We start from the raw sequence: 18322 nt of genomic DNA, 5'->3' as shown, positions 1-18322 counted from the left end.
GGCTCTAAGGTTATTTTGGCATTAGCATATGTAGTAACCCTCATTCCAAGAAAACCAGAGAGAACAAAAGTTAGAGCACACAAAACACTTACATAATTTGCTTTGGGACCTTCACTCGGCATCTTTTCAAATTTTGCCAAGGCTTCCCTATAGGTGCTATCCTTGACATAACCCTCCATAATAGAATTCCAAGAACCCACCCTTGGTCGAAGAATTTCATCGAACAGAGTCTGAGTGGACATTACACCTCTGCAGGTTGAATACATGTGAGCCAAAGAATTCTGCACAAACTTATCAGATTGAATGCCACTCCTGGATATATGACAATGAACATACCCACCGATTATGTTCTCACCAACAGCAATATAATTCATCCGTTGAATTATATTCTCCATCCGCAGACCAATATAATTTAGGACTAATTTGCCAACATCAACTTCTCTATAGTTCTTCTGAGATGACTCACGAAGAGCAAATATTGCTCTCTGGCGAATTGTTGTATCAGCAGCAGATAAATTGGTATTTATTCCCACAAACACCTTCACTATGGATATGATGAACATAGAATTCATCTCTTGGGCACGCTGGACGATTTCTTCCACACCATCATCAGGGTCCCCGTTCTGTGGTGGCAATGTCCGACCGAGCCTCAATGTTCCAGAAGTGTTTGCTTCCGTCAATGCGACATGCTCCACAGTGAAATCAATTTTTCTAGAATTTGGCTCTTTCTTGTTCCCAACACCGCCGTCGCTGAGAAGAACTACCGTAGGAAGCTTTTCCTGACGGCAAATAGCAGAGGCATCTAGCCGGAATTTTTCATGGAGCTTCTCAGCTCGGGAATTTCCAGGCTTGGAGGGTTTAGGTCGACCCTCTGCTTGATGGCCATTCCCGAAGACAAATGAGGAGTCTCAAATATTTTTGAGACAAGTCGGCAATAGATTTCCAAGCTCAGAGGAGTTAGGTCGACCCTCTGGTGGACCACCGTTCCCCATGGCGAACAGGAAATTTCGGGAATTTTGGACAGAGATGCCCCACGGTGGCCGCCATTCCCGTTTTGCCAATGTTTGATCCGTGCGGTAGTTGGCTTGTTCCCGACAGCGAACAGCAGCAAATCAGGGATGAGGTTTCAAATAGGGCTGACGCACGTTGGACTACTCCCCGTGTTCAAAATTCCAAGCTCTAGAATTTTTTTCTTTCCTGTTTGCATTTATATTTATCAACGCCATCTTCCCAGCACGGGTGTCGTCGAGAATAATGACCTTAGGAAGCTTTGTCCGTCGGCGAACAGCAACAGTGTTGACGAAGGAGGCATCTGGCCGAAAGAAAACAGGCAAACCCAAATCGGACTACTCCGCAAAGATTTGAGGTCAAACAGCTCCAGAATGGGCGAAATTATTCACCAAGACAGAGGTTGCACTGTCTTCTTCCAAAACAACGATTTTCCCCTCTGGATCCTTATCAAGATGTGTCTTTATTTTGGCCCCTGATGACTTGCATAATTTAATATATTTTATCACCTCTTTACTGTAAAGCTTAGTATAATTTTATTTATTTTTCATTGATTTTAGGTTTCATTGTTGTTATTTAAATGTTATGTCAGATTTGAAGAAAATAAAGATCTAAATTTTACCGGTGCAATTTGAGGATAAAGATCTGGTTCACTAGCTCGCTGGCTTGACTCAGGCGAGTCCGGGTCTCGGCAGGATAGGAAAGGCCCGGCTGATTAATTGAGTTTTCTAACTTAGGAAACAATTTAATTTTTCTACAGTATCTTCTTCTTCCACCGAACATAACAAAATGGAAGATCTCTCCGCCTTCTTCTTCGGCGAAAAGAGACTCCTGATGGATAGCAGCAATGAAAATACGATCCAGAAACAGAAACGCAAAAATTAATCTGATTGGCATCAAACCAATATGCTAAAGATAGAAGGGATAATTTGATCAAGAAAATAAAGTTGAAGGATCCTAACTACACATGGACTTCAAGCCTGAAGAAGTTAGTTCAAACAGAGCAAACATAATATGGATAATTTTCTTTGAACTAACTTTCTCTTTAAATGTAATTTCCCACCAAAGTATTTTCTCAATTCTATAAAAGGTAGATTCATGGTTTTTTTATTTTTTTATTTTTTTTTTTCAGACTTAGAGCGGGAATGGTTTATGTAGTTAAAAGAAAAAATAAAGGCTTATGTAAAATAAGGCTCAAGGGGGTTGACTATGGAAATACACCATGTAATGATAGCTTGATACTTAGGACAGCTAGGAAAGCTTTTCGGTTATGAAAAAAAATTGCCTAGATCATTTCTCTAATATTTGGTATCAACTAGGATTTTGCCTCAAGGATCCATCAACGGATTCTAGAGCAAAGCAAGATTGAACTTCCCTCTTCCAATTAATTCAACTTCTTCTCTTCATAAGCAAAATGGAATAAAAGAAAAATGACTATGTGCTCAACTATGTTCAAGGTAAAAGATTTAAATCAAAGTACCCACGAAACTCCACCTGACATAAAAGAAATTTTTAAAAAATTTTCTCAAAACCATCTTCAATCACAAATTTCAGAGTCGTAGAGAATTCAATCATACTCAAATACATGTTTGGTAAGGGAATCAAACACTCAAGACTTATAAAATCACAAGTAAAATAAAATAAATAACACACAAGAAGACCAAATGACTATAGGAGTTTACAGCTCCTCTCTCTGACATTTCAATAAAAATTTGTCGTATATCATCACGTATTGCCAAAATTCTTTCTTTGTGCACTGCTACTAACACATCACGTACTGCCGAAATTCTTTTTGTGCGCACTGCTACAAGATGATCATGGATTAGTAACTGTTCCTTTGTGATGGCGACCTTCCTCTCCCGAATTACTTGACGGATTGCTGCACATATTTCATCAACGCTCCACGAATCACTCATTGTTTCAGCTCTACGTTCTTCCATTTCAGCCCTGTTTAATTTCCGGATGAACACTGGAGTGGATGGAGGATTTTTAGGGGTTGGAGGATTATGGGCAGCAGCATTACTTCTCCACGGTGGTGCTGAGGAGGGCACTCCCAAACTAGTTTTCCCCCCTTGCCACATTGGCCTTCTTGTTTGAAATTTTTGTTTGGCCTCCAACACTCTTGCTAAATTCATGGCTCTGGCCAAATCCATAGGTCCAAGGAGTTCCACCTCTAATCGTAGTGCCTCAGTTAAGCCTGCCATAAACAAACTGACATGCTAGTCTACTAGTACCATCTTGCTTGTTCGCACTAGTTTTTCTTGAAATTTTTTTTGGTTCTGTGCTACACTTCCCGTTTGTCTTAAGAGTACTAAATTGCCCAAAGGATTGCTTTGAGTGGGCGGTCCAAACCGAATGGTGCACAATTCCTTAAACTCCTCCCAATCTAGACCAGATGTTCCAATTCGAGTTGATGGCCCCATAGCTGTGCTTCAACGAGCATATGGAAGGCGGCCAACCCAACTTTGTCTATTTCAGCCGTTCGTTGATTAGAAAAAAAAATCTCACAATGATACAACCAAATTAAAGGGTCCTCCGACCCATTGAACACAGGAAGTCTAGTTTAGTGTACCTTGGGACGGCCCCACTGCCTGGACTGAAATTTCCCCCATATACAGTGTGCTCTATGCGTCCAGCCTGATGTACGCCCTGTCCATTCGAAGGGCCCCTTTCCCCCTCTCTCAGGGTTGGTGTTCTTCCTGAAAACATCTCATATACCCGATTGGTGACCGTTTCTACTTGTTGAGATAACGCTTGAGAGACTTGGCTATCCAACAGTGTTGCTAATCAGCCCTCAGTCTCTTCCTGTCTGGCGTTGATCATTTCTGTGAACCTTGCCAGCAATTCCTCATGGCTTGAAAACTCCCCTGCTCTGATACCAAAGTGTTACGGTCCTTGACCATAGACCTTGTCACTCGACGAAGTGAAGGATCGTCAAAGGGAGCAAGGGATTAACCAAAGCGAACAGACCTGCCTGGTCGACCTATATTGTCGAGAATGGATGGAATGGTGGATTACGTGGAGAGAAAAATTCAGGCTCGTCGAAGGAAGACCTGAACCTTGGGTTCGTCAAGGAGAACGCCGATCCTAGGTTCCTTAAAGGAGAACATTGATCCTGATTTAGGTTGAAATGATGTTTGCCTTCTTCCCTTTCGTAAGCCCTCTTAAAGGCTAATCACGCCAAGGACCTGATTTAGTGTTTTTACAATAATGCCATTGTTGGCATACATGCTACCACATACTGAAATAAAATAAACATATAAATCCTAAGGTATTTGAATGATCCTCTGAGTCACCAACTCACCCGCATTGCCTTTGGATGACTCGTCCGGCTATCGAGTCCATAACACGGAGTGTGCCCTACATCCAGCATTAGGACTGGACTATGGAACAATGTCTTACCGACTAAGAGTGATTTTTACTTTCACTTATATTATGCCAGTAGGGCCTCATGGAAGGATGCAACAGTGTGAAGGGGAGTGTTGGAAGATGAAGGCATATTGGAAGATGTGTCATTTTATACAAAAAGATTCAATACATCATTTGCAGCAAGGTAGGATTTCATGATGTTCTTTCACCCCCAGCTTGAAGGGGAGTGTTGGAAGATGGGCTCCAGCCCACATGACCATGGAAAGCCCACATATCTAAGAGTATTATAAGATAGACTACACTACCAAGGAAGGCCCACAAGATGGGCCCAAGCTCATAAGAAGTAGGACCCACCATGATTACCACGAGTTGGCATCCTTATTACATAAGTTGGAAGATCAAGAAGGACTCACAAAGGCATCTTTATCTGTGGTCATGTCCTAGAAGAGTTCTAGTGTGAGTTATGTTTATCTTTTATCTATATTGAGTTTGGGTGTAATTGGGACAAAGGTAGTTTGATTGTAATTGGACTCAACTACGTTCCTCTATTATAAATAGAGGTTAATGTACTCTAGTGTTAGAGTTTTGGTGTAATTGGGACAAAGGTAGTTTTATTGTAATTGGACTCTACTACTTTCCTCTATTATAAATAGAGGCTAATGTACTCTAATTATATTAAGTTTATGAAGTCAATGAAGTATTTCTCTTTTCCAAAAATTCAACAGTACATATTCCAAAAATGAGCATAGGAGGTTGCGTATTTCTACTACAAAGTTTTTGTGTATCATGTATCATTTCTAATGGGTTTACCTTGAACAAAATGGTGTAACATTATGGTGTCCAACTATGTGAAATAATGTCTATGTATGGATCACTCATAAAGTGGACCTTAAGCTCATATAATCTAAAAATCTTACAAGATTACAAGGGAAGACCTAACAGAAGTAGGGAAGCACTTTCAACTAATAACAACAACGGTTCCATAGTATAGCACTATGCTACCAACAGGAGGAAACAAAGCCTTTAGTAAGGGAAATAAAAAGTTAAAAATAAGCTAACAAGAACAACCACATTGATGGATGTGAGAATCCACAAAAATGGCTTCACATGCAGAATAGTTTGGAGCTATAATCTGGTCAGCACTAAATACATGAAGACCAACAATAACAGAGTAGAATCTTTTCTTTTATGAATCTCCAAAAAATAAATTAATTATTTAACTAAAGGAACTTACCAACAGAACATGACATAGGATACCATGTTCTGTTTGTTTTTTTTCTTCAATTTTATTTTAATAGTCAAGTTTATGACTTTTCTATCAAATTCAGAAGATATGAGGAAGTTTACAAGAACAACACTGCTGCACAGTGCTTGAGAACTTCAAGATTCATACGCAAATCATCCAAACTTCTGGAAAATGACATGAGAAGAAAAATGATTAGTATACAAATTATTTGTAGGGGATAATAAAAGATTGTATACAATTTTTTTCCTTTGAAAGGCAAGTTGCAGTTTCTTTTTTGTGAAAATGGGGACTTTTATATAGACAAGGTAAAGAAAACAAGAAGGAAAAGAAAAGCCAAGAGCCAGAACAATCAAAAATGAAGCTAGAGAATTAGTCAAACAATTAATTAGAGGCGAATATTTCTACGAGTGGTTGAGTTGCCATTGAACCTTGGTCATAAGGTTATTAGTGAGAAAGAATTACAATAGAGAATGAGAAATCGAGGGAAACATATTTTTTTTCTAGATGCCTCATGTTGATCCTGTTCCTCCTCATATTCTCTCATCTCTCTTTCTATCTTCCATCTTCTCATACTAACTCTCTCTGCTCATTAACTTCTCGCATCACTTCAAATGTAGCGTTGTTTTTCAAATGAATGTTTTTGTATTTGATTATTAAATAAATTTTATATATAATTATGCATCTTTTATGAATAATTGTATTTCCCGGATTAGGTAGTTACCTAATATAGTAACACTCTGTTTTACATGTAAATCATTGTGATTCATTTCTCATTCAATTCAATACAATTACCAAGTTCGACATATTTTGCCATGTCATGTCTTTGGAAAGTGCTCCTAAATTATAGAATTTTTTGTGCGAGTTCAATTTCATGTGAGGTATAGCAATAGGGTAGCTTTTTGGTCATACAACTGGATTTATTATGAGCCTTCATGGTCCTCTTTTCCCATTTTATATAAACTTGAGAGAGATATACAAGTAACTACCTATGATTGTCAATTGCATAATAATGAATTTGGGGAGGTCTATAGGCTCCTCGCTCTTGTAGAAGGTCAAGTCAGTTTAGAAAGGTGAAAAGACCAAACAGTTTGGAAATTATCCAGTTTTTATATAGTATGTCATTTTGTTCTTGATTTTTCTCCCTGAATAACTGCTGTCACGAAACCTCTGCTCTTGTTTGGAAGCCATTAGCTCCTTTATTATGGGAAATTGCTCAAATGCTAGATGTACACTTTTGTTTAAATTTAGACGAATCAGAGGATTGCAATTTTTTTACATTGCCCCCATAACTTCGCAGCTCAGAGTGTCATGTTGTACAACTTTGGCTTTCATTTCTACTCACCTGTATCTTCCCCTGATATGTTGCTGCAAGCTTCTTCTAGAAGTTTGTTTAGGTAAGGGAAATTTCGTGGATAGCTGATCTTCATGCATCCATCTGGGTCTTGTGGGAAGAAAAGAAAGCCAGCAGTTTATAAAACAAATATAGTTCAATGCTTTCAGGCCCGCACTAGTGCCATCTTCCACTTTAACATTTAGGTCTTCTTTCTTTCTCATTAATTCTTTTTTAGCTAATTCCTCTTTTGTATTATCTGTAACTGAAGGATAATAAATCTAACCATAAGAGCCTTGTCTTCTGTCCCCTCCCTCAGTAAAACCTTTACCCATTTAGCAAAGTAGATCCTATAACATTCATGGCAACTACTTTAATGGACGAAATCTCAGTTTAAAAAAAAAAAAAAAAAATTGGTAATTGACTTTATCCCTAAGAGTTTTGGAAAAACAATGAGAGATTACAAACAGGAGCCACCCTTGAAGGGCAAAAGAAAATGAGTTTCACATAATCAGAGAAGGGAGAGGAACTCCTCCATAACCAACTAATCAGTTATACTATTGGCAGAACGCAAAGTATGCTACCAGGACACATTGAGAGAGCTACAAAAAGTTGAAATTTCTTTAAAGTACATGAAGAAATCTCCGAGGAGAGGATTACTTTCGTCCAGCTTATGACACTTGCTGAATCCTCTCCAGTGTGCACATATGAAATGAAATGTCAAATTGTAACATACCTTTTTGCATTGACACTGGTTCCAAGTGACTTCTCTCTCCCAATCGATTTAGGTTCCTCAAAGTCAATTTGTCTTTAGCAGGAATCCTTCTTGTTTTTCTTTAACTGTAACAAGGTTTAGATATGACAGATCTGCTGTATGTTAAGACAGAAATAGTGTAAAAGGATTGTCCAATTTCTCTTTAGCTGGATTCCTTCTTGTGCTTCTTAAACTGTAACAAATTTTGGATGAGACACATCCGCAGTATGTTAAGATGGAAACAGTGAAGACAAATTATTACACACACTGAAAGCTGACTTTGGATGGTATAGGACTGAAGGAATTTCATGTTTGGTTGAAGACAAATTATTACACGCACTGAAAGCTGACTTTGGATGGTATAGGACTGAAGGTATTTCATGTTTGGTGCTTACTCCAAGTCTTAGAGGATGAGCAGGATGCAGTGAGATATTGTAACCTTCTCTAGGGACCAAGGTTGTGAAGGTGTTGCAGAACTTGAAGCATCGTCGGTGAGCAATAGTTGCTTTGCTGTCCTCTTCTCGACTTGATTGCACAAGGTTAGTGTTTGACACTGTATTTGGTTGTAAGCAGGTGTGCCGCCACTCCCGAAAAATCTCAAACTTAACCTGGAAGCACGTAAACGGTCAAGAGAAGACCAAGAAGATTTCATTTGAATTTATCCCGATGCTGTGGTAGATAGTTACCAATTCTTTTTTTGTTGAACATATTTCATTCTTATCTGAAAAATAAGCCTGCTACTGAAATACTTATTTCTTTTATGAACGTCATGTTTGTATAGGAAATATTGCATGAACAAGCAATATTTAGAGAAAGCAGATTTCGCAGCAACAACAATTTGATTTGTAGGCAAATTAAAAGAATTTAAAAAATTTCCTACTGGAAGTTTTATGTATTCAGCGTGGCATACGTCTTTTGGAATTCATTAAAAACGACATATACTAGTAAGGAAGGAGAAAAAACAGTGCTCTTGTATCATTCATACAGGGGGAGGGGGAAGCGGTGGATTCAAAAGTTTTGACCGGCTACTAGAAGAGATACACTTAATTAGTCAACTTGAAGTCCGAGATGATCTTCAACCGTATGATGCCCTTTAACACTTGAAGTTGTTAGTGGAATGCAAATGACATTTCATCTGGATGCAGGGGATGAAGCGGTCTTTCATCTCCACGGTTTTAAATCCTTCATCTCAAAGAAGTCCATATTTTATCTTCTTTGAGATGAAGGACGCGCGATGCTTGCTTTTCCCCTCTCTCTTCTCGCACCCTCCTCTCTCGCTCGTCCTCATTTCCCTTTTTTTCTTCCTCTCTCCCGCACTCCCTCTCTCGTCTCCCTGCACCCTCGAAGTTGCTACTACCTCTCTTCTCTCGGATTCTCGTCTCCAGCCTCCATCTCTCGGTCTTCTCTCGGACTCGCCCTCTCTCTTGCACCCCCTCTCTCGTCTCCATGCCTCCCTCTCTTCTCTCAGACTCGCTCTTCGTTTTTCTCTCTCCCTTCTCTCTATCTCTTATCCCTCTCGACCTCCCTTTCTTCTCTCTCTTCTCCCTCTCTTCTCCCTTTCAGCCTCCCACTCCCTTCTCTCTCTGGCTATTCTCCTTTCCCCCAAAATACCTTTCGATTTTGTTCGATTTCGATTTTCTTCGATTTTGACATTTGGGCATTGATTGCTTAATTTTTACATCAATTAGGCATCGATTTCACCCTTTGGCTTCGATTTTCCCCAAATTTCAGAAGGTATGACTAAACCCTAATTTTTTTCATTAAATTAGTGTTTTATTTGATTTAATTTTATTTTCAGTGCCTAATTGGGGGTTATTTGTGCATAATTGTGGGATTTAGGGTTACGGTTTAGTGTATAAATTCTTGATTCGTGTTAGGGATTATTTTTAGGGTTTGGTTTTAAGGTTTAGGGGGTTTAGGGTTTAAGGTATTATGTTCTGGAATTAGTGTTTAGGGTTTAGAGTTTAGAAGGTGATAGGGTTTAGGGTTTAGGGACTTTAGGGTTTGATGGGTTAGGGTTTAGGTTTTATTAGGGTTTTTTTAGTCCAATTCAAACAAGGCTGAGTCGCCTATACGGGCGTCCATTAGCCAACGAAACCCGACCCCCGTCACTGAAGAGGTACAGTTCGTAGTGACTGTGAAGTTATATGGGGCTCTACCAGGGGTGTTCAATAAATTTGGACTTGATGTATGTGTTTTCTCATTGCTTAGTGCATATGCAGTAGTGAAATAGTTTAATTAATTTTGAAATGTTTTAGAATGTTGTTGAGGATTTTTGAAGTGTTATGGAATGTTTTTGCCATGTGGTGAGGAGATTCGGGTGTTATACATATCCACCACATGGTATTCTATTTTTTATGGTTTGTGTTTCTGTGTTGGGTAAAGGTTGTTTGATAGAGTTTTTTCTTTATCTTGCGAATTTTGATGGTTGGGCAATGTTTGTGGACTGTGATTTTCTTTACACAGTTGACATTAAAAAGCTTACAGACCTTTTAGATGATAAGTATGTGTGTTCGACACGATTACAAGCCAAAGGAGACCACCAAGATGGATGGCGCAGTACAAACCGTTTATCCAAGAAAGAACTGGTCATCCATGGTTTTATATAACTGTGGTCATCCAAAGAACAAAATTTTGACACCTGATTTGGTCAACTCTCAGACAGGTGCATTTCTTCATAAGTTCATGTGGCTTGAGGATCATGAAATTGGCGCCATCCCATTTGTCTGGAATTTCTTGGTCGGTCACAGCAAGGTTGATAAGAGTGACCCAACCACCACCACAAAGGCTATTCACTACACCAGTGGAGGGCCATGGTTTGAAGCATGGAAGAACTGTGATTTTGCACATCTTTGGTTGAATGAAATGAAGGAGTACATAAAGGAGTCAAAGGAGACCAAGTAGATACTAGCAGATACTGGGAAAATTGTTCCCTCGTAAGTTGATGGGTGACCTCTCTATATTTTTGTCTGTTCAATTCTTTGTTGTATCTTTGTTGAGGTCCATATTCTCATGATTAAATTGTGTAGGTATTTGAAGCTCAGGATTGGTATATCTTGTCCAACAGTTCCATTACGTGTATTGTTTCATATGTTCTTTCAATAAGTCTAGTTTTCATATAAAAATTTCTTCTCAGTTGGACCTGTGAGGTGCATTTATTCTATTAGTTATTGATGCAGTGGATGGTTCAGAAGAAAAGTAGTTTCGACTTCTGCGAGTTGTTTTGATTATATGTAGCTGATTTTGGGAATTAATTTTCTTGATAGTGTACTAGCAGTGCTGGATCTGGTGGGTTGTAAAAAATTTTCAAATTGCTGCAATGTTCCTGCTAAAAGGTCTCTATTTGTGGAAAGTATTAAGCTTTCTGATCAATGTTTAGTCATCTATTTGCTAGCTTGGTTGTTGAAATAGAAAAGAGAATATAAATTTCTCCTAAGTTTCATTAAAACTAAATTTCTCCTGTTTCAATCTTAAAGATGTGATTCTGGAGGGGATTCATGGGTTGGTACCTGATTCTGATTGTGAGAAATCTAAATGCTAATCAGTTCTGCATCCCTGTAAAACTCAAAAGTTTATCCATGCTATTGTCAACCCTTTTCTTTGGTGATTCTAAGATTGGAACAAGAATTTCCTTCAAGAGAAACATGATTTAGATTCATCTGTTTTATGTTTTCAATTTGTTATTAAATCTTAATTTTTTTTAGAAATTTTTTGTGGTGCATGCTATGAAGATGTAGCAGTGCAAATTGTAATTGTTCTCTTGATTTCAGGAAGGAAAGCAAAAGAAAGGAAGAGCCTTTGTAAACGCCATTCTGTTTGTAAATTCAAGTCCCTGCTTCATTCAATTTTTTTCTCACTGTTCTATAATCTTCAAAAAGATTTTTGAGAATGGTTGTTTTGGAGCAGCCACTTGAAAGAAAACCAGAAGATAGAGAAAAAGAAAGTAGCAACATTTTTGGTTCAGGTGTCTAGTTTGAAACCACAAAGAGAGGATTATGCTGATATATTTGAAGATGAAGATGATGATTCGGGTGGTGAGCTCGGTAGAGGAGGTGATGCTGTCCAATCAGGTGCAATGGATGATACAAACAGCGACGATTGCGATGGTCTTAAGGATGTGGGTAGTCAAGTAACATGCTTTCGGAGGCAAAGTGCATTACAATCCACAAGAGCCGCACAATTTTGAGATGCCATATCGATTTCCATGTGGAACGATAAATGATGGTTGTATCTTATTACTTTTGAACATGTGTCGTTCATATGTACTAAACTTGTAACTTGATGATTTTAATATTAAAGGTACAAACTCGTTATTTGAATAATCTTTCTTTTAGGTTATTAATAAAGTTGTATATGTATTTATTTATTATTTTTTAAAATTTTATTACTATATTAAACTTCATATTTAAGTCGCTGGTAAATAAAATATAATTAAAGTATGCATTTGATTAATTAATTATTTTTAATTTTGTGAAAATATATTATTAATTAATACCATGTAAAAAATCTATCTTATGTTATTAATATAATACTTTTTTATTCATTAATCATATTTATTTTTTATTTACTCTATTGTATTAGTGATTTAATAGTGGTAATTAAATATTGTTAACTAAAGCACTTGGTTTAATTAACTTATTTTTATAATTAATAAAATCAATGGTTTTAAATTCCGAAGATAAAGATGAAGATGAACTTATCCACACTAACACCCTATTTCAAAGATTTCAAACATGAACTTGTCCACACTAACCCCATTTCGAAGATGAAGATCATGTAGATACATGAGATGAAGATCAAATTTCCAGTTTGTTGACTAACCCCCCTTAAGTATATCTGTTCTTTTTCTCCTTTTCTACGTTAGTGTTTTTAAGAGAAGTTTGAAAGCAAGGTAAGGGGCGTAATTTAACGAAAGGTGCCATGAAGTCCTGTCCATATGCCTCCACATCCTACAACACCTAACTGTGCCTCCCCCTTTGACTTCCTCCACATCCTACAACACCAACAGTGCCTCCCCCTTGACTTCCTTTTCAAAGGATGTCATTGTGCATCGTTTGGTTCAGTGTGACAGAGTTTCTGTTGGCACTAATTACTGCTGCTGAGTAGAAATTCCAAAACGATGTCGGGTAGATAAACAATGAAACCCGTCCTTATGGGTGGTAATTATTTGCCTTAAAACTGAAAGTTCTTCTCTAGTAGAGCACATGTAAGCAACTAGAGATCTCGTATGAATGGGGACGAAGTGTTTGAAGTTCTCCCTAACGAAGTGAATTGGCTTCCAATAATTTCATATGAAAGCCTATTTCACAAAGAAGTGATACGTCTTCCAACTTGCAATCAAGAGAGGCTCCCATATGGGTCATGACCAACTCAAGATTCGTATCGTCTCACTTGTGCCTAAAATTATCAGTAATTAGCGACTTTCTATCCAGATTAATCCCAGCCAGTCTTTTCTTCAGAAATATCAAATGCAACATAGATGTAGCATCTCTCCCCTTGACAGAAGTAAATATTTGAAACTTTTTTATGTTTATAAATTTAAATACAATCTATGCAGAATGAATTATTAACTTCTTCGAAACCAGTCTTATGCCCATATAGTGTTGATAATCGTACACATCTAAAGAGAAACATGCATCAATATAAGATCCAGGAATGAACAATGCCTCAATCTCTGCGACATCAACTTCACTAAAAACAAGACTTTGAATGTTACCAGACGTTTCTCTTTGACATATCTCAGTGCAGTATTTCATGGTGCTCGGAGAAGTAGCAATGGGTATACTGACACAAGCATAACAATGATTTAGTCAGAACAGTGATTTAGTATTCATCAAGATAAGTTATGATCTATCCTATCAATATAAATAAAAAACCAAAAAACTTGTGGGTGACAAATATAAAGACAATGAGGTCAGTATCAGAGGCCAAAAAATAAAAGGGAGCCCAAAGACAGCCACAGCCTACATGGTGGATACAAAACATTAACTAAAGTAGTAATAGTGTAGTGTTACAACACCAGATTGCCCACAGAGGAATCGGCAAAGGGAATGACATCTTTCAGGACAAAGGTGACAGTTTCTAAATAACTAATACAGTTCCAAGCCATTAGCCAGTACACATGCTTCACTCACTCACGTTTGCCAAATGGTATTTGCCATGAAAATCCGTGGAAATGTCAGCTTGTTTCTCCTCACCATGCCTAGTTTCAATGCTTAGCTTTGTAATCAAAACTGAGATCTATAATAATGAAGGAAAAAAGAAGAAGAATTTCATTGCAAAGAACTATCATCTTTCTCCTCACTAAAGCAGGCAAATAAGATATCCATTTCAGTAGAGAACCAAAATAAGAAAAGATTAAAACTTACTGTAGTCGTATGGTTGACATGTTAGTATAGCCTTGGTTTTTCATCACAACGGACCTCCATTCAGATTTGCTACCCAAGTTCATAAAAGAGCTCCTAACAAGATGGCCGCACATGTCAAGCACCTTGCACAGGCTTGGAGATGGATCCACCACAATACTGATTCGTGGGCGTCCAGCAGGGTCTATAAACTTGGAACTGACCCCAAAACGAATTCTCATTTTTGTGCAACAGATTTGCAAAGGAATGTCATCATGCAGAAGAAGAATCCTAGGAGCTCTTCCATGGCTAACAGGAGAAATTGATGTAGTAATAGAATGGAGTGAAACTTCATCAGGGTCTAAAAACATAGGTTTACTATTAGAACAATCTGATGTTGTATTCTCACCAGAAACTACCCCAGATATGTTTGGTGCAAGAATTTCATCCATGGCCCCAGTATGCAGTGAAGGGTCAATTTTCATTTTGTCAATGAGAGGTACAAGGTCAACAGGGTCAGCTGCTGATAATTGTGCAACAGTTTCATCTAAATTGATGACAACTCCCACCGTTTCTGCACCTTGAGATCTTCTAACATGATTTCCAAACTCAAGATGAGAAGAGAATCTTGAGTGCAGACTTGTTTCTGCTGATGAAGCTTTTCCATTGATGTGATTTCCTGCAGTGACATTTTGGGATACCAAATTGTAGGCTGTAGAAGTGTTCGGAAGGCATGACTCCTGAACAATTGGAAAATCATCGAAAGGGTAAACACAGTGTTCAGTACATGGAAAAACATGTCTTTTTAAATTGATGACACATTTTTTTGAAATGGCAAAGTGCTGAAAATTTTCCATTGATTTAATGAAAAAAATCGAGTCTTAAACACACAAAATATTTCAGGTCACTATCCACACTATTTTCAAAAAACATTCTTATCTAGGTCAGAATCCAAACAAAGTTCAAACTTAAAGACATGCACAACCACTCAGCTGAAAAGTGCAAACTTGTTGAATTCATGCAAAACTAGCACCATTGAAATGCAAGCATGATGTGTGAAAATTAGCTATACACCCAGGTAATGGCAATAAATGAAAATCTATTTGGGGAGGAAAAGAGAGTGCCATGGAGACAAAACACCTTGAAGGACTAAGCAGGATGTACTTCTTCAGCCAAAGGGGCAATATGGGCCACCAGTGACCCTCGAGTGCAGGAAAGTTACTGCACAGTCCTACTCCTATTTTGATTACTTACATTTGCATACTGACATGAGCTATACTACTAGTCTTTATGTCAGATGAAGAATTTCGTTAGACAGAAAAGAAAAATGACCAAAAAGGGAACGATATAGTAGTGGCATCCCTATCATGAGACCCAAACGGTTACATTTGAGAAACAGAAGAAACTTATCTTATTAGAATGGGGAAAAATTCAATTACACCCAAATTGATTCAAGCAAATAGCAAAAGAACCATGTTTAGCCTCATTATTGATGAGAAGTGAAAGATAACCCAGAAATCAATTATAAAATCAAAAGTTTAAGGACATAACAATAAATCCAAAGAGTTGAGAGATCAATCAAATTCCCTATAGATATAGAAAGATATGTGTTTTCTTCTACTTGATTCGTATAGAAGTTACTGGCCATTAAATTTATATGCAATGTTTTGTGATATTGGATTTCCTTTAAGATGATTCTTAGGGTTTGACTACTTCTAAGAACTTAATACTAGGTATATTAGTTTCTTTCATTCTTTACAAAAATTGTACATATTCCACAGATGAGAATAGGAGGTTGCGTATTTCTACTACAAAGTTTTTGTGCAGCTTGTATCATTTCTAATGTGTTTCCCTTGAACAAAATGGTGTAACATTATGGTGGTTCAACTGCGTGAAATAATGTCTATGTCTGGATCACTCATAAAGTGCACCTTAAGCTCATATAATCTAGAGATCTTACAGGATTACAGGGGAAGACCTAACAGAAGTAGGGAAGCACTTTCAGCTAATAACAACAACAGTTCCACAGTATAGCACTCTGCTACCAACAGGAGGAAACAAAGCCTTTAGTAAGGGAAATAAAAAGTTAAAAATAAGCTAACAAGGACAACCACATTGATGGATGTGAGAATCCACAAAAATGGCTTCACATGCAGAATAGTTTGGAGCTATAATCTGGTCAGCACTAAATGCATGAAGACCAACAATAACAGAGTAGAATCTTTTCTTTTATGAATCTCCAAAAAATAAATTAATTATTTAACTAAAGGAACTTACCAACAGAACATGACATAGGATACCATGTTCTGTTTGTTTTTTTCTTCAGTTTTATTTTAATAGTCAATTTTATGACTTTTCTATCAAATTCAGAAGATATGAGAAAGTTACCAAGAACAACACTGCTGCACAGTGCTTGAGAACTTCAAGATTCATACGCACATCATCCAAACTTCTGGAAAATGACAGGAGAAGAAAAATGATTAGTATACAAATTATTTGTAGGGGATAATAAAAGATTATATACAATTTTTTTCCTTTGAAAGGCAAGTTGCAGTTTCTTTTTTGTGAAAATGGGGACTTTTATAAAGACAAGGTAAAGAAAACAAGAAGGAAATGAAAAGCCTAGAGCCAGAACAACCAAAAATGAAGCTAGAGAATTAGTCAAACAAGTAATTAGAGGCGAATATTTCTACGAGTGGTTGAGTTGCCATTGAACCTTGGTCAAAAGATTATTAGTGAGAAAGCATTACAATAGAGAATGAGAAATCGAGGGAAACATATTTTTTTCTGGATGCCTCATGTTGATCCTGTTCCTCCTCATATTCTCTCGTCTCTCTTTCTATCTTCTATCTTCTATCTTCTCAGACTAACTCTCTCTGCTCTTTTACTTCTCGCATCACTTCAATCCCTCTTTTTTTTTTCTCTTTCCTCCCTTCTAACTTGAGTAAATTTCAAATTATGGTTTATGAAGCCCAAACAAAAGCAGACCAGGTCAAGGGAGAAGACCCAACAGAATTACAACTCAAGAAGGAAAAAACTACCATAACAAAGTGATAGAAATTAAAAACAAGTATTCTTATGTACAAGCACAATTTAAGAATAAATATAAATAATACCATCAGGTCATAATTGTCCTACATGGCGAGAACATTGTGTCTCAAAATAATAGGGTGTCTGACTAGGGCCTAAGACAACTCAAATTCAAAGAAGTACAATAACATGCAGCAGCATAAATAAACTATGAAGAAGCAGGCGGATTCATTATTTAGATATCTGCAAAGTATACCTGTGTTTCTGTTCTCCAAGGCCGAAATACTTCGCTAGAGTAGCCATCTGAAAAAATAGTTGTTCAGTGCATGAATGTAGAAATGGCAGAGAATGAATAGTCGATGACGCCATGAAGCGCTAAATATTATCCATAACCTTCATATTTCCGGCTCTTCTTCCGAACCTTTGCGTCAGCAATGTTAAGGAGTCAAGGGTGTCACTAGGCTCAGGTGCAGGGCGACCAATGTGTGCAAACGCCTCGCGAATTCGTGGACAGTCAAACTTGAGGATGTTATGACCAACCCAAACTCGTCCTGTAATTACAACATCATACAACAGAAAGCGACGGAGAAGAAGAGAAATGGAAATGGGCGCAGCAAATCAATCAGAATGAAGAGGGAAACTAACCGTGAAGAATATCGAAAACCTTATCAGCAACTTGTGCAAAGTAAGGTGCATCAGTGGCGGCATCTTTTGTGATACCATTGCACCTGTCTAAGGCGGGGGAGATGGAGGAAAGATCAGAATGTCTGATGAGGGTGGAGTAGTTCTCCAGTTCCAAGAGAGTCTGAGGGCACACTAAAATGGCTCCGAACTCTAAAAGCAAGCGCTTTTGGCCGGCTCCGAAAGGCATCGTCGTCTCAACATCCATGAATACGAGTTCTTGACGAGCGCTACTTACATCACCGGATGATTCCATCTCAACTGCAGTTAATGCAGCACGAGATTCAGATTTGAAGTCTTAAATGGAGGTGGATTGAGGGAAATGTTCCATGGTATTTTCCTCCGGGCAGACGGAAGTATGAAAATGGCTCTCGGGTATTGCACGTGCGAGGAAGTGTTAGAATTGGCTGCATTTATTGTCGGTGCCTGTCTTTAATATTCACGTTGCTCTTCTCTAATAAGTCTATCTTTTAGAGCAAATGGTTTTAATAAAAGGTATGTAAGAGTAAGAATACCTTCATAATAGGAGTATTCCTATCTTGCCCGCCAATAAATTGTTC

The 18322-nt window shown here is 37.8% G+C and overlaps 1 protein-coding gene and 1 pseudogene across 1 annotated transcript; one reads left to right on the top strand and one right to left on the bottom strand.

Moving 5' to 3' along the window:
- Window positions 1-10064: 10064 nt before the first annotated feature.
- On the top strand, window positions 10065-11893 carry LOC137937244 (protein CDI-like; annotated as a pseudogene).
- Window positions 11894-13207: 1314 nt separating this feature from the next.
- LOC137936643 (protein NEN1-like) lies at window positions 13208-18104 on the bottom strand. Its single transcript, XM_068781446.1, has 6 exons — window positions 17727-18104; window positions 17475-17632; window positions 17338-17384; window positions 16440-16503; window positions 14076-14791; window positions 13208-13491 (listed from the first exon to the last, which is right to left on the bottom strand). Exons 1-6 carry the CDS (start codon window positions 18016-18018, stop codon window positions 13257-13259), a joined length of 1512 nt encoding a protein of 503 aa, XP_068637547.1. The 5' UTR covers window positions 18019-18104; the 3' UTR covers window positions 13208-13256.
- Between the last annotated feature and the right edge of the window lie 218 nt (window positions 18105-18322).

The sequence above is a fragment of the Aristolochia californica genome, unplaced genomic scaffold (assembly GCF_029961685.1).
Source record: "Aristolochia californica isolate CCGP_79_NKW_82.1479 unplaced genomic scaffold, dmAriCali1.0.hap1 SCAF_7, whole genome shotgun sequence".
In the NCBI taxonomy this organism is placed as follows: Eukaryota; Viridiplantae; Streptophyta; class Magnoliopsida; order Piperales; family Aristolochiaceae; genus Aristolochia; species Aristolochia californica.
The sequence above is the reverse complement of the archived record's forward strand: the minus strand, read 5'-3'. Positions and strand labels throughout refer to the sequence as shown.